General features: G+C 33.3%; 2 protein-coding genes and 1 pseudogene across 2 annotated transcripts; 1 reads left to right on the top strand and 2 right to left on the bottom strand.

Annotated features, from left to right (window-relative positions):
* Positions 1-2114: 2114 nt before the first annotated feature.
* On the bottom strand, positions 2115-4120 carry LOC125843026 (uncharacterized; annotated as a pseudogene).
* On the bottom strand, positions 3945-6587 carry LOC125843025 (uncharacterized). Its single transcript, XM_049522275.1, has 3 exons — positions 6469-6587; positions 4577-5976; positions 3945-4494 (listed from the first exon to the last, which is right to left on the bottom strand). Exons 1-3 carry the CDS (start codon positions 6585-6587, stop codon positions 4136-4138), a joined length of 1878 nt encoding a protein of 625 aa, XP_049378232.1. The 3' UTR covers positions 3945-4135.
* Positions 6588-12427: 5840 nt separating this feature from the next.
* Positions 12428-17270, top strand: LOC125842379 (uncharacterized). The gene is made up of 14 exons (XM_049521663.1): positions 12428-12446; positions 12519-12621; positions 13515-13591; positions 13674-13754; positions 13960-14088; positions 14164-14250; positions 14652-14705; positions 14837-14927; positions 15004-15074; positions 15159-15228; positions 15382-15434; positions 16057-16150; positions 16277-16374; positions 17066-17270. Exons 2-14 carry the CDS (start codon positions 12537-12539, stop codon positions 17153-17155), a joined length of 1080 nt encoding a protein of 359 aa, XP_049377620.1. The 5' UTR covers positions 12428-12446; positions 12519-12536; the 3' UTR covers positions 17156-17270.
* The last annotated feature ends 132 nt before the right edge of the window (positions 17271-17402 follow it).

Raw genomic sequence — 17402 nt, 5'->3', positions numbered from 1 at the left:
CATACAAGTGGGCGAGTTACACAAGTGTCTTTAACTTCTCAAAGGATACCAATACAACAATGCAAAGTGACAAGAGTAACCAAGGTACCAAGATCAAATTTCAGATATACTAGCAGTTAAAAGAGTGCAAATACAATTTTATACACAAACCTCAGTGCTTTAGCAAAGAAACAATCCAATACAACTTCAAGAGTTCAAACCGTAGACCACAACGTATCAAGGTCCTCAACTTGTTCACGAGTATATACAACCTTAAAAAATACAATTAAATAACTTCTTTAATTCCCAGCAGCTCAATAATATTGGTGTAAAACAAAATTATCATCATAAGTAAGCTTAGCATGTAAAAACATGACTATGCTCCCAGAACAGTGATTCTGGCAAGCCTAGTACCTTATGTCGCAACTTAGATTTGAAAAGAAAACAGCAAAACTAGACTTTATAACCTTCGTGAAAGATGTAGCTACACCTCTTAAGGTCGCAAACAAACAAGAATCACCGTAAAATATATTTTTTATAAAAAGATATATTCAAAACACTAACAGCTGTCCATACAGGATTTGTAATTTCAAAATCTGGATAGAATTTGTCCTATGTTACGTCCCATATTTTGATTCTATAACAGCTAAATCAGAGTTTTACATAAACATAAAAGTTGTAGGTCTACGAATTAGCTTTCCAAATCATATTTATTCACTGTAAACGGAGTTCTAGAGGATGAGATATGCATAAATTACCAAACATAACCCAGCTCATGAACAAATTACGTCACTTACAAAAAAGAAGTGTGTCTCGAATTCCAGCCAAAAGAACCAAGTTTTCTCTTGTGATTTTGAAGAAAAATCTATTTAGATATGTTTCTAAGGTTCTAAGGCTTGAGGAAAACGAAATTACTAAAGGAGGGGTGAAAATATGTAGTCAAACAAGTGATGTTTATCCCTTGGGCAGCTGTCCTTCAAAGGTGCTGCCCAAAAATTTGTGTGCTGCCCAAAATGCATATATATATATATATATATCCCTCATCTCCTTTTAAAGTTATACATAATTCTAATTAGAATATTACCTAAACACCCCATCACAATCCCTTAAATTACGATCACAATTTATGTTAAGCAAGTTAGCAATTATCACAACATTTTAAGTTCCTAAAATGAGAGTAAAACATATTGTACTAGTTAAGCAATGGTAAATCGGCATGCGACTCTTGGTTAATATTTAGGAGTGTTACAACCCGAGAAGCAAAAGACTCGTGAGTCGTAACTAAAAATACATGCATAGACATCAAAATTTAAATTTTTGATATCCCTAATTGAATTAAAGTTTGAGTGAACAGAGCCTTTTGTCACGGACTTAAAGTCTCATTAATGTTCCGTGCGACACTTGACAACTTACTCACTATTCTTTCACGGTCTTATGAGCTCAAGTAAGCCTTTTGAAGCTAGATCGCTAAGAAAATGTAAAGAAAGACAAGAGAACTTTGAAAGAAGGTTTTATATTGCTTTGTGGAAGATTTCTTACACTTTGTTGGATGATTTTGTAAATGGGAGGCCCTCTATTTATACTACTCCCTAAGGGCCTAAGTGTAAATAATAATTACTTTGCAAGTCCCTACAATATTTACATTTTAGTCCATATTCTAAAATTCTCTATAATTTCTAGGGAATTTCAAAGTCTTCTTGAAATATCTAGGGGGTTCTAGAGTTCTCCATAAGCCTCTCTGTAACTCTAAATTCTTCTCCCCTATTTCAGTGCCGAATTTGAGAAGCAAAGTGGCGGGACATGACACTTTGCACTAAAATAGTAGCCGGCAAAATTCAACAAGTGTTTTTCACTAACCGAAGAAGTTTAAAGAGTCTCCTAAAACATTTCTAACAGAAAATAATCAATACATTATACAAATACAAAAAAACAAAAGATGAACATCAAAGTTGATTTGTCTCATTAAACCGTCTGTATAAGATTAAGTTTGAAACAAACAAAGATATATGTTTTGGTGACAGTAGTTGAATTAACAACTATTATATCCCTAGAAGAATTAATATTTCAAACGAACAACTGGCATTCTCCCCTGCCTTTCCTTTCTCCCTTGCCTCTACCATCCATCCGACTTTACTTCAACTCCAATTTTCCCACAAAGAACTCTTGTCCCGAATTCTTTGATCCTCAATAGATCTGAAGTACCTTTCATCATCAGCATCCGCAATATCAACAAAATTTTGATTAAAAAGACAAGGAGGATTCTCTTTAGAAATTCTAATGACATGCAATATAGTTGCAGAAGTATAATAGCTCCCCATAACTAATGTTTTGGAAATATTATCATCCTGCATCATATCAATTTTTGAACCAAAATCTTTAGTAGTATGTAGAATGCCACTTGAAGATGTAGACTGCTGCAATTTTCTTCTTCCAAGTTTTTCAAGTGCATAAACGAATTTCTAGTAGTGTGTAGAATGCCACTTGAAGATGTAAACACTGCTGCAATTTTCTTCTTCCAAGTTTTTCAAGTGCATCAACCTTTATTTTCTTCTGTTGGGTTCCAAGAGATACACTTTGATCTGTAAAATCAACCATCTTTTATTTGTGTGAGACAATAGTAAATGCACAAATGATATGAAAATGTGGAAAATTCAAGTTTACCCTTAAAGCAAGAAACATGTAGTCGGGAGCTTTGAATTTCTAGAAAATCACTAATATAAATACCAGATGACTCCTACAATTGATGATGAGGCAAGAATGATCCATTGTAGATACATGAATTTTCATACAGTGGGGGAATGTTGTAAGGGTAAAAGGTCTTTCTTGATATCTAGACAATTGTGTTGCTAACATGCCCTCATTGAAAAAAGGATTCAAAGACATCATACCTTAGATGCTCTTGTCCTCAACTCTCATTGAATTCGTACTTTTAAGGTCACTTATAGTCTTTCCTTTTTGAACTGACCTAATAACAACTTTTCCAAATTTATGATTTTCATGTAGATTGTAAGGTTGAAAAGATGTGTTCTTCGCAATAGAAATTTTTACAGGACTTGATATTTCAACATTGTGCGACCCCGTGGGGACAGGAGAAGAAATTTGCACTGAATTTGAAAGTTTGATTGTTCGATCCTTAACTTGTGTTGTTGCAGTATTACTTCTGAGCAATCCATCATTAGCATAAGATGGATTAAAATTGATTGATCCTGAATTTTTCCATGTAATTACTCCATTTTGGGTTTGGGGATAATTCTTTTTATGAGCATCCTCATATTACATGTTGGTGGTATATAAGTTGATGCTCTTTTTTCTGTAACCATCTCCATGGAAATACTCCATTTTGGGTTTGGGGATAATTCCTTTCATGCAAATTTATAAGTTGATGCTCTTTTTTCGGTAACCTTTAAAGGTCGTTGATTTCTTTGTAGTATTGAGCTATAATTCAGGTCAATGATTGGGTTGAGGTTGGTGAAACTATTTCTCTTGGATTGATCTGAGAACTTTGAAAGAAGGTTTTGTATTGCTTTGTGAAAGATTGCTTACACTTTGTTTGATGATTTTGCAAATGGGAGGCCATCTATTTTTACTATTCTCTAAGGGCCTAAGTGTAAATAATAATTACTTTACAAGTTCCTACAATATTACACTTTAGTCCACATTCTAGAATTCTCTACAATTTCTAGGAAATTCCAAAGTCTTCTTAAAATATCCAAGGGGTTCTAGAGCTCTCCATAAGTCTCTCTGTAACTCTAGATTCTTCTCCCTATTTCGATGCCGAATTTGAGAAGTAAAGTGACGGGACATGACACTTTGCACTAAAATAGTAGCATGCACTAAAATAATAGCCGACAAAATTCAAGAAGTGTTTTTCACTAACCGAAGAAGTTTAAAGAGTCACCTAAAACATTTCTAACAGAAAAGAATCAATACATTATGCATATACCAGAAAAACAAAAGATGAACATCAAAGTTGATTTGTCTCATTAAACCGTTTGTATAAGATTAAGTTCGAAACGAACAAAGATATATGTTTTGGTGACAGTAGTTGAATTAACAACTATTATATCCCTAGAAGAATTAATATTTCAAACGAACAACTAGCATTCTTCCTTGCCTTTCCTTTCTCCTTTGCATCTACCATCCATCCGACTTTACTTCAACTCCAGTTTTCCCGCAAAGAACTCTTGTCCCGAATTCTTTGATCCTCAATAGTTCTGAAGTACCTTTCATCATCAGCATCCGCAATATCAACAGGATTTTGATTAAAAAGACAAGGAGGATTCTCTTTAGAAATTTTAATGACAGGCAATACAGTTGTAGGGGTATAATAGCTCCTCATGTCTAATGTTTTGGAAATATTATCATCTTGCATCATATCAATTTTTGAACCAGAATTTCTAGCAATGTGTAGAATGCCACTTGAAGATGTAGACTGCTGCAATTTTCTTCTTCCAAGTTTTTCAAGTGCATGAGCCTTTCTTTTCTTCTGTTGGAGTCCAAGAGATACACTTTGATCTGTAAAATCAATCGTCTTTTATTTGATTGAGCCAATAGTAAATGCACAAATTATATGAAAATGTGGAAAATTCAAGTTTACCCTTAATGCAAGAAACATGTTGTCGGGAGCTTTGAATTTCAGGAAAATCACTCATATAAATACCAGAGGACTCCTTCAATTGATGATGAGGCAATAATGATCCATTGTAGATACATGGATTTTCATGCAAGAGAAACGGTGGGTGGATGTTGTAAGGGGTCAAATGTCTTTCTTGATATCTAGACAATTGTATTGCTAACATGCCCTCATTGGAAAAAGGATTCAAAGACCTCATACCTTTGATGCTCTTGTCCTCAGCTCTCATTGAATTCGTACTTTTAAGGTCACTTATAGTCTTTCCTTTTTGAACTGAGCTAATAACAACTTTTCCAAATTTATGATTTTCATGTAGATTGTAAGGTTGAAAAGCTGTGTTTTGCGCAATAGAAAATTTTATTGGACTTGATATTTCAATATTGTGCGACCCCCATCTAGTGGAGACAGGAGAAGAAACTTGCACTGAATTTGGAAGTTTGGTTGTTCGATCCTTAACTTGTGTTGTTGCAGTATTACTTCTGAGCAATCCATCATTAGCATAAGATGGATTAAAATTGGTTGATCCTGAAGTTCTCCATGGAAATACTCCATTTTGGGTTTGGGGATAATTTACTTCCTTCCAATATCTGAACATCCTCATATTACTTGTTGGTGGCATATAAGTTGATGCTCTTTTTTCTGTGACCTTTGAAGATCTTTGATTTCTTTGTAGTATTGAGCTATGGCTCAGGTCAATGATTGGGTTGAGGTTGATGAAACTATTTCTCCTGGATTGATCTAATTGAACCAAATTTGATTGTCTTCCAGACGAAATTACTTCTTTCTGTAAAGATTCACTTGATCCAACCCCATTCACCTTAAGAGGCTCACAACTTTTATTGTCCTTCAGTATAGTCGGCCAATATGGAATGTTCTTTCTTTGAGTTGGGTCATTTTTAGCATGTTTTTGAGCATTTGTGAAGCTTTTTAGAGTTTGACGTAACTTCTCTTGATATAACTCATTTTCTGACTGAGAAACCGCCATCCTCATACCCTTATCCATAGGTGGTGCAACTCTATTTAGCTCCATGGACATATTATTCGCTGAAATTAGTTTAGCATTCATAGAACTTCTCCCCAAATTGAATTTTCCACTCAACAATTCGGTCATCAACCGCACTTTTTGAGTTTTACGACACTTTGCAACATTTGTGATATCTTCCTGCAAATCCCACCTACTATGTTTTCTTAAATTTGCATCACCTCCTTTTGATGTTTGATCAGTTTCCTTTCTCAATCTAAGAGAAGGTGGTCCAATTTTGTCTCCTACACTTCCATCAACTCCAATCTTATGAGTGTAATCAGCATACCAACACCACGTATGTTCTGAAACTTCTTCGGTAGGAAGTTGCTTTGAGGGGTTACTGCTTAATTCAAAAGGTGAATAGATTATATATAATGTCTTTCTTTTACATCTCAGCAACTTATTGATTGTATTGCAAAGAAATTGACCAATAAATATATTGATTTATTTCCTTTTCAATCTAAAAAGGAGTTGATTTCTCAAGTGACCACTCAACTGTTAGTTATTTCTCCAAAATAAGTCACTTTTTATTGAAAAAAGAGAAAGAAAGATGATTTTCTGAAGTAGTAATTATAAGTATAGTTAAGTAATTATATGAGAAATCAATCCTCTAATAGAGAAGAGATAATTGGATCTTTTTTCACAAAATAATTCTTCATTTATTAGCTAGACATGAATATCAATGTAGGGAAAAAGGAAGATGATAATGTGTTCACTAATATCATGAAAAGAGTATTATGTCATAAAGAAAGATTTTAGATGACTTAATTAACCGAACAAAAAGGAAAAAAAAAACTAATTTAGTGTACAAAAAATAACAAAAGAAACTAACCGTATCGAAAGATGCTGACAATCCCCACCATTCATTTGTACTGGCAATGGAAGATTAAGATCAATAGGTGATTTCGAATAACTTGCATCATGAGTATCTCCTTCACTTGATGTCTCCATCTAACTCAAAAACAAATACATAAAATCCAATTATAATCATACTTTAATATGTACAATAAATGTTTGTTTGTATCATAATTCAAACATATCATTAATGATATATATATATAGATTAGCATGTGTTTAATTTTAAGCTTCTCTAAATTCAAAATTATATGATACAAATCTAATACATTTAATGCAATAGTAATGATATGATTAGTACACATTTCATTTTAGTGAATTGAGTTTGAAAGTCTTTAATGAATCTTAATTCTCAAATTAAAGCTTTTCTTATCATTCAATCAACAAGCGTTACAATCAGACAAATGCCTGAACAAGATCAATGAACCTTTAAAATGAACAATATAAACATATGCCAATTAATTTCAAGCTACTTTAGAGCTTTCTAAGTAAATTCATTAAAATTGAAAAGGTAAAAAAACACAAAATCAAAGCTTGAACAAAAATCATAAGTATAACAAAACCTAAAAAAGAAGTTTACCAAAAATAATCCATTAACCAAAAAAAAAAAAAAAAGACATATGATAATTATTTTCAAGATAATTAAGTGTTTTTAAAGCAAATTAACTTAACTAAAAGGGTAAAATGACAAAGCTTTACAAAAAAAATTAAAATTCACATAAAAAATATTATAACTAAATCACACACCACTAAATTCATATCAAATATAATCAAAAGTCAAATTAGGATTTTCCATGGCTCCGATGATTTCGATAAATTCACAGGATAATTCCACAAATAAAAAATTTAACTAGAACCACAGTAAAATTATAAGCAAAACAAAACCCAGGCAGATAGCACCTAAAATGACATCACAAAAATACTTCATTTCAAGAAAAGTCATGAACAAAATAAATCAGCTTGTAAAGAAACCAACAAAAACAAAAAGCAAATCAAACACAAAAAAAAAAAAAAAACAATCAGAGATGAAGAGAAAAAAATCATACCTTTCACCTAAATCGAAATCTCAGATTAGAACAACCACTTCTTAACCCAAAGCAAAGAACTAAAAACACCCAAAAAGGGATCTTGGATTAAAGAGAAAACCCTAATGTTTAAGAAAAAAAAATCAACCTCTAGAGAGACAGAAATACTTTTAAGGATAAATATAATATGAAATTAAAAGGCACAAAGAAGATATTTATAGAGAAAAACTGAAGTGTTAAGACATTAAATCTTTTGTAATTTTATATATAAAATTGCGTGCATTTATTTCTTTACAAAATTTTCATGAATTTGACCAAAACAATCCTCATCCAATCAAGAGAGGCCACGTCACTCACTAACTTGCCAAAACCCTAGTCAAACAAAAGTATAGTGGTATGTGACACGTGAAAAGTTATTTTTTAATAAGAAAATAAGGAATAAAACTCCTAAATATATGCGGCCGTTGTAAACAAAATGAAAAAGAAAAAGTAAATATTATGAAAAAAATAACCCTAATATTTTACATAATCGGAAGGTAAATGAAAATCAATAAACTAGAAAAGGAAAAAAATAATTACTGATTTGCTAAAAAGAATAGTAAAAAAATATAAGTGGGGTACTCTTGAAAATAAGGAATAATAATAACAATAAATTATTTAGGATAATAAGAATCCAATATTTGTGTAATTTATGATTTCTCCTTTAATTATATTATAGTATTATAGAAACTTGTTCAATTTTTTTCTAATAATATCTTTCCAAGATTTATATACATTTTTTTATAAAATAAGAGGGGTTTAATTTATAATATATATATACTTGTCACGATCTAAACGGTTGTGAGAGGTCTCACTCTAAATTTTTGTACGAGAATCAATTATTCCAGCCAACACTTAACAAACAATTAAAATAGTAGTCTCATTAATTAAAGTAAATATTCACAAGTGTTGATGGAAAACGTGCGGAAATAATTTTTCTAGAATCTGAAAGTCGTGTATCAAAACATCTAACATAGCCTAGAATATAGGGATGATCCCAAAACATGAAAAATCTAAGTCCGAACAATGGATTAGAGAAAAAATATGATCTATGGCAGCCCGAAAAAAGCAAATCAACTTTAGATTCAGAAAACATGGAAATCACAACTAAGGTCACACAACAACAATTGAAATATATCATGTACTTAAAAAAAAAAGTACAATATCAATACTCAAAAAAATAATGTACTAATAGGATCATCGACCAACTGCAGATATATGAAATACGAACAAGTAACTCATCACCATGACATACATAACAACCACAACAAAATATGTCCAACATTGTCACAAATAAATAAATCTGGTTCACTCGTACAATCACCTAACAAAGGAATAAGAGTGAAAAATACCTCAACTTTGATCGAATTTGTTGTTGCGATACTAAACTTTCATGAGGACCTATTACCTCCCTAGCTATTTAATACCGTATTTTAAACATATATATTTGCCCACGTGGACATAAAAAATAATACAAAATTATAAATAGTAATGTGTCCACGTGGACACATATATACCTTTAAAATACACTATTAAATAGTTCAGGGGGTAAAAAATACGATATTAAATAGTCTAGGGAGGTAATAGGTCCTCATAAAAGTTTAGTAGTGCAACAACAAATTCGACCAAAGTTGAGGTATTTTTCAAACCCTTATCCCCCCTAACAAAATAATCAACATAAATCAGGCGTGATACCCGAACCAACCAATATCAATTATATACTAATACGCTCAAATTACACCTCTAAAAGAAGTATAAAGCGATTGTTGACCAAATAAAGAACCTAACAAAGGTTAGGATCGATCCCATGAGGAATAGGGTTCAAAGTTCGACAAATCCTTTTTTTTTAAAATAAATAAATTACAATTTGCCCAATTATGGACGAACCCTATGTGTTTTTCATAAAAAAAGATCGATACGTAAAAGTTCTAACTTGTCTTAGTTGGTTCAATTTTTTTAAAAAAAAAATATATTAGAGTTTGCGTGGAATTGAACGAACTGCAACATCTTTTTGTTTAAAAAGATTGGAGTTCGCCTCATCACGAAAGAACCCTAAAAAAATTTATAACAAAATATGTGCCTTAGTTCATGAACTAATTTTTTTTTCCAGAGCTCATTCCTAATTGAACAAATCCCAATATATATTTTTTTAAAATGTGATATCTTTGTTATTTTTCATATATAATGATGCTCTTAGATCTAACGAAAATTTAATATAAATAAAGTAAAATTTTTCAAAAAGAAGAGACTATGAAGCATCGCAAGTAGGCTTTGAGATAGAAAAATATCAAGGTGATGCTCGAGAAATATTAGATGAAAAGAGAGCTGAAAATAAATTCCTTGTGGTTGATAAAAGTGGTGTCCATGATCAAGTAGTTGTGGCACTAGATTTGGAGTGCCAAAATAAAGAAAATTTTGGGCAACTCTTAGGCAAAACAGTTGTGCACGAATCAGCTTCAGGGGATCAAAGTTTAACCATTAGAAATACTTTGGTCATAGAGTCGCAAGTTGATTTTGGGCAGCAATCAAATAGCAACACTGTTGAAAACAAAAGTGTTACTGGTGCGAGACTTGGCATTAAAAATACCAGAGAAATAAGCATTAATAACGAAGGTGGAAAAACTGTTTTTTTGCATATTGATTCTAAGAGTGTTGACGATATTCATTCATCAGGGAATAAAGTTGGAGCTATTGAAACATTGAAGAAAAAATTGAATGAAAATCAACTTTCTTTGACTACAAATCCTACTTTAGTTCACACTGATGATGAGGGCCAAAACAATCCAGCTACAATCGTGGCGTCGACAATAGATGATGGGCATCAACTAAATGTAACCAGAGGTGATGTAGTGCTTATTGGGAAATCAGGACATCCATTGGCAACTAACACAATCGTTGATTTGGCATTAGATCCCGTGAATGCAAAGGTAGTGGCAGATGGACCGCAACATGATGTTCGGGGTGTTGAAACTATTGAATGCTTGGTTGACAACATGACGCGCAGGTCGACAATGCTAATCAAAATTTTGAAAGTGATGTTGAAACTAATTCAATTGCCTTGATGAATGCCAATAGTACAGGTGGGAGGGTGGAACTGATACATGAATCTAAATGGGCTGTGGTTACGAAGAAAAAATCTTCAAGTATTGCAATTGGTTCACCTATTAGTAACACAGTGCAACAAGTTGTAGATAATCAAACTACGAATTCAGGTGCTCAAGAAATTGTTCCACACGAGGTCATGTGTTTTAACACTTTTGATGCTCTTACGAATAATTTTGTGCATGAGATCAATTCATCTCAAGTTAACTCTATAAATGAATTAGTTATTTCTAAGGAAAAATAAGGTGCGACAAGTACTCTGAGATGGATAGATATAGCAGATGAAGAGGAGGAACAAGTCACTTCTCCTCCTATGCAAAAGAAATTGAGCCCAACAGCTCATGCTTTTGTGCCTAGTAGTGCCAAGTTAGTAACTCCCTCGCAAGGTTCGTCACCATCAACAAATGTTGCTGCAATCTTAAGTGATCGTTTGGTGAGTTCTAATATTGAAAAATTGGCTTCACTTGCACCGATTAACATTAACAAACAACTTTAAGTTTGTGGTAGTAGTACTTTGTCCCCAAATAAGTTTGCTAACCTAGATGATGAGGACATCTCTCATCAGGGTGAGGAAGAGGAAATGCTGGATTGTTGTTTTGCAATTGCAGCTAGGAATGCAAATATTTCTCCTAGGCAACAACGCAACAACAAAACGAAGCATGAAAGAATTAAAGCATAGTTGGGATGGTAAAGTGACTGAGGAATTTATTCCAAGGCAACTATCGATGGGACTCGCAAAGCAAAATCATATGACAATATCAACAACTTCAACACGATTCAATAAAGCCAAGAAGTGATGCACCATCAATTGTTATTGGACAGATTTGAAGAAGAAGACAAGAGAAACATATTTCAGGTTCCTTTAGAAGGTCAATCTATCTTGTTTAGTTCATACATTTGTAAAAGGAAGTTTGAGGTTGATAACTCAACTTTCTCCTTGGCCTTTATGATTTTTCATCACTTGAGAATTCTCACTTGTAATATCATCATAGTGTGTATTATAAACTTTGTGATGATCATAGAATATCTAGTTCTCTCTAGCTCGTATTTTCTACATGGTTATTAATTAGTAGAGGTTAGGTACCTCATTAGGATTGGTAAGGTAAGGTCTGGCCTTCCTTAATTGTACTTATTCCTATTGAGATTTTTTTATGATTATTATTAATAAATTTTTTATATTTTAAAAAAATAAAAATTGACACTCGTGATTGTAATTTATATAGTTAAACTAGTACTTAGCAGTGATGTTTGTAGATCTAAATATAATAAACATAGTTATTATTGAACATACCTAAAGAGGAATAGTTGTCCTCGTCGACATCAAATATATAGTAAAATTTATTTTATGAAAAAAGTTTTCAAGTATTAATACTTTTATCATTGAAAAAAGTCATTATTTTATATATATATTCACATGACAAGCTAATAAAAAGAATTGTAGTTCATCCATTTATGGATGATCTAAGTTTGTATAATATTATTTTGGATAGATTTGAAGTTAACGGGGATGACAATGTTAAAAATAATAGTTATAATTTCCTCGTAAATGAGCAAACGGTCCATTTTGATATGTGTTTTTATAAAATCCTTTTAATAGTTAGAGTTCCAAAAAATATCTATTTTGATGCCGAACTCTAACCTACTGCGTCTTCCAAAATAATCTAACCAACTTTGACATATAGCTTCAACATATAATAATTTTAATAATTGTAATAATCATATTACAGTAAGATTCGGACAGATGCATTTTGTTGGAAAGTTCCAATTTTGTTCTTCGCTTGCAGTACATGTATGCAAATTAAAAAAATAAAAGCAAGTAATTACTCTATTTATTAGTCCAAAATCTTGACTTGTTTTTCAGCTCAACTGATCGGGATCCATGGCGACGGTGGAGACAGACGACGCTGCTGCCGGGCTCCGATCTCAGTTCCTCCAAGTCCTTCGTAGCCGTCGTCCTTCTGAAGGTCTCTTCTTTTTTTTTGTAATGATCTGGTCTACGAATCGATTGAAGTTTTGGGGATAAATTGCATTTGAACTTTACTGCTATAATGACTGTCAAGCTTTTAACTTTTTGAATCATAGTTCTTAGTCAATTTAGTGCTGTCATTGTCAATCGATTCAAGCATTTGTATTTTCCCTTTTTTCTGCAATAACCTGTCAAAATTAGTTGCCTTTTTTTCTTTCCGCATTTTGTTCGTTCTTAGTATGATTGCTGTACGAATTTACCATTTCCACCCATTTTTCTGGGTTTGGGTGTGGGTGGCAACTTCCAGTGTTCATTAATTTTTTATTTTTTTTTTCTGTGTGTGGGGGAGGGGTCTGATTTTGGAACTGAACTGGGGAATAATTGATAGAAGGGATTATTTAGAAAGGGAAGACTAGAATGGAACAGAAAAGTGTAGCAGCTGAATGATGCAAATCTGATTAGATGGTTGCAATTCTATAAGATAATTAATCTTGGGTTCATTGGAGACAGAAATTATGAGTGGTGGAGAGTTTTGTTCTAATCTTGTTTCGTGGAATGAGAGGATAGAGGAAGTAGAAATGACTGTCAAGGATGAGAAGAGATGGGAGGATGACATTAGTAGTTTACTTAGCAGGAATAATGAAGCTGAACTCTTGTACAATAACGGTTCTGTAGTCGCCCTTTCTGGTAGCAAGAGTGCATCTTGAGATCATCAGTTCTATCTCTTGGTAGATTCAATGAATTACTGTCAAAGTTGTGTCTTTTTATTTCTTTATCTCTTGGGTGGTAATTAAGAAGTTTTATTGTCTGGTCTAGTTCCTCCCTGTTGCCTACTTATATTTTGGATGTTAAATTAACAAGCTTGTATTTGCTTGGTCTAATTCTTTCCAGTTCCACTATCTGTAATACCGGGAAAACCTGTGAAGGATCCTTTCTTTCAGGAATCTCCAAAGCCAACCTTCAGTGAGGTACAAAACTACTATAATTTCTTTGTACTGCCAATTCTATACTCCGGAGACTTTATTTTAACATTTTTATCTGAAAATACAGGCAATGGCATCATGCCCAAAGGAAGATATACCCAATTTTAAGGAACTGCTTCAAGAGGAAAATTTCTACCTGACTACTGAGGTGATATGATTTTAGAAGTATATTTCGTCGATTAATCTACTTATTAGTGTGTAACCAAATTCCGTTTATTAAACGATGTACCTCCTGAGTAGTTGAATAAGCATTTAGATGATGATCTTCTGACTTCTGAGATGTGGTTACTTTTGTAATAGTCTATTTGAGATATGACTAAATTAGGTAGCTGTAACTCTCTTACTGTTTGCAGGAAGGAGGGCAAGGGCTCTTGCCTGTACTGGTATTGAGCATGAAAGAAAGTGAAAAGAAAAGGAGGCCTACTATTGTTTTCCTGCATAGCACGAACAAATGCAAAGAGTGGTTGAGGCCATTGCTTGAGGTGACATCTGTTGTTTTCTTCAATATTCTTGAGTTCTCACTACAATGGAGTATCAAGGATAATTTTTTCTTTTAGGGATATGCTTCAAGGGGATATATTGCTGTTGCAATTGATTCTCGATACCATGGAGAACGTGCGACCAGCATCACAACCTATCGAGATGTTAGTATTTTGCCTTTTGCTTATGTGTATATTCAATTAGCTGATATAGAAAAGAACTTTCCTCTCCAGATGCTTATGCAACAGTGGGCTATCCAAAATTTGGGATATGTGGTTTTAAATGATGTTATGGATATTGTGAATAGATGATACCACTGGCTTTTGGTTGTTTGATGATGGAGTTTCTGTTTGAACTCTAGCCCATGAAAGGCCTGAATATAGACAACTGGGAGTAAGCTAAACACGGGAAATACTTTCTCTCACAATTGGCTTCACAATAAGAATACTCTTTTATGAGTGGTTTTTATAATGAGAATAAGTAATGGTGATCCAATCAATTATGCTTGAATACTACTATACATGGTTGACTTGATCTTGCTAACATCTTCTTTTCTGTAGTACAGTCCCTAGTGTCATCATGGAAAAATGGAGATACAATGCCATTCATATTTGATACGGTAATAATTAAAAAAACTAACCTAATTCTACCATTTGAGAAGCTTGGTGAAATTTTGTTGTTATTCTCGAACTGCCATGATTAATAGTTGATATATGAGGCTCTGAGCATATCTTTTGCTGAGCTTTGAAGGTTTGGGACTTGATAAAACTGGCAGATTATCTTACTGAGAGGGAAGATGTTGACCCATCAAAGATAGGAATCACTGGCGAGTCTCTTGGAGGTTTGACAAGTGAATTAGGAAATTTACATAACAGTATCTGAAAGAACATCAGATTCAAATACTTTCTGCCTTGCAGGTATGCATGCTTGGTTTGCTGCATTTGTTGACACTCGCTATTCTGTGGTTGTCCCTATAATTGGTGTTCAGGTACCTCGTGTTAAGTATAATAGGATCAGTGATAGATTTTAATTGATACAAGATTATGATGAGAATATCGAAATGAGGTTGTAGGGTTTTGGATGGGCAATTGAGCATGATAAGTGGCAAGCAAGAGTTAACAGTATCAAGGCTGTCTTTGAAGGTGAACGCAACTCAAGAACCTTATTAGTTGGATCAGCTACTTTACTGTTGTCTATATGCTCCCCATCACATCTGACTCACTTGTTTGTTACCAGCTACTTTAGTGCTGCATATAGGGTTCTTTACTTATCTGTTTTAGTTATTTTGTTTTCAGAAGCACGTGCTGATTTAGACAAGAGTGCAATTGATAAAGAAGTGGTTCAGAAGGTTAGGCTGATAACTTTCATGTTTAATTTTTTTTTTTCATTCATGCATGATGAGAAATTCAAATACTGTGGTCTTTCCTGCTCCTTCTCAAGATTATTTAAGAGGCATTCATGTGATGCGAGGTTCGGCAGACTCCGAGCTAAATATTGATACACTAAAATAAGGTGTAGGATGGGATATGTACATTACTGATTAAATTTGGGGGAAGGGGCAGCAGTATGTGGTCTTATATTATTACATTCTAGGTAGGCTAAAGGAAGTTTTATTGGAGCAAACCTGAGCTATATGTCGTGGTTGCAGCCTTGTAAAATTAATCACTTCCATCAAAAACTTGAAATAGAAAAGTTCATTCCTCCAGGTATTGTCTGTCTGACAGCATTATAAACATTCATGACTATTTTAGTAGTACAAGTTCGTGTTACAGTCTTAGGAGTTATGGGAACTGATTGATCTTAGATTTAGAAAAGATTTGAGTTCATAGTCCTAAATGTTATGCTTGTGATGCTTCTTGCAATTATCTTTATAAGTTGAATATCGGACATTGTTAAAATCTATAGCACGCTTCTCAAATGTTGTATTTCATGGAACTATCTGATGTTTACTTAGTAGCATATCTCACCAGGTCTGGGATAGGATTGCCCCGGGTTTGGCGTCTCAATTTGATGCACCATACACAGTTCCAACTATTGCACCACGCCCGTTACTGATTTTAAATGGTACAAGAATCTACATATCTTAAATAATGACAAAAGAATTCGTTACATTTATTACCCATCAATCATCATGTGCTCTTTTCCTTCTCTTGCTGTTTAAAGGATAAGTCTACTTTCCAAATATTGTAGGGGGAGATGATCCTCGTTGCCCACTAGGTGGCCTGGAAATTCCAGAATCAAGAACTCTCAGAGCTTGTAAAAAGACTAATTGTCCTCAGAATTTCAAGGTACAAAGGTTACCTCCAGCCTGCTTTTTCTGTGAAAAGAAACAGAAACTTTTTTCCTTACTTAGCTGTCATTAAGTATGAGTTTTGAGGACCTTAAAGGAACCAAATGAACATATTATGGTATGAACTCACAAATAACTGATTATGAAGTGGATACTGCTGCAATTCAGTACTTGAATCTAAAAATAACATGTTTAAATTTCCTTTTTTTTATAAAGTTATTTCTATGAAACTAGGGAGTGGAAGGGTAAGACTCAAAAGGAGTAGTGCGAAACTGTTGTGTGGGGAGACTCATACTGATGTCATTAAACCATAAGCCTTCGTGGTTGACCTGTTTCAATTACTTTTGAGGACCTTTTAATTTTTTTCCCTTTTCCATTCACTTCATTTGGGATAACTTTGTCTCCAACTTGTTCTTTCGGACTTTTCATACTCTTTACTTCAATCCGCTCAGAACTGTCACTTTGTAAAAATCTAACCGAATTAGTTAATCAAATCTCTAGAATAATGGCTTTCGTAATACCAACTGGTCTTTTAGTTCTTGGATTTTACTTTTCTGTTGCAACTTGGAAGTAAATATCTATTTCTTGCAACTAGCATTGCTGAAGAACATGTCCTTTAATTTACTACCTTCTTTTTTGGGTGATCAATCTTCTTAGGTTCTGAAATGCTTGTTCTAATAAAATTTCAGCTTATAGCGCAACCAGGAATTGGTCATCAAATGACACCATTGATGGTAAAAGAAGCAAGTGACTGGTTTGACAGATTTCTTAAAGTATAATCACCAGTGTACAATAAAATCTTGAAGGATAGCTGTTAAAGCTTGCAATTTGTATTATTTGCTTGTATTTGGACTTCCATTTCTTTTTATATTATGACGACTATGTTTTCCACGAGGGGTGTATTTTTGGACAGAAGAATAATTCTCCAGAGAAGTTTGAGAATTTAAGGAAAATGGATGTCTACAAACCAAATTGTTCTTTTTTTTATGGTGACATTGGCATAATTCAGTGTAAGACAACTTCGAT

Source organism: Solanum stenotomum, chromosome 10 (genome assembly GCF_019186545.1).
Source record: "Solanum stenotomum isolate F172 chromosome 10, ASM1918654v1, whole genome shotgun sequence".
Lineage (NCBI taxonomy): Eukaryota > Viridiplantae > Streptophyta > Magnoliopsida > Solanales > Solanaceae > Solanum > Solanum stenotomum.
Note: the sequence above shows the minus strand (reverse complement) of the source record. Positions and strands in the feature narration are given on the sequence as shown.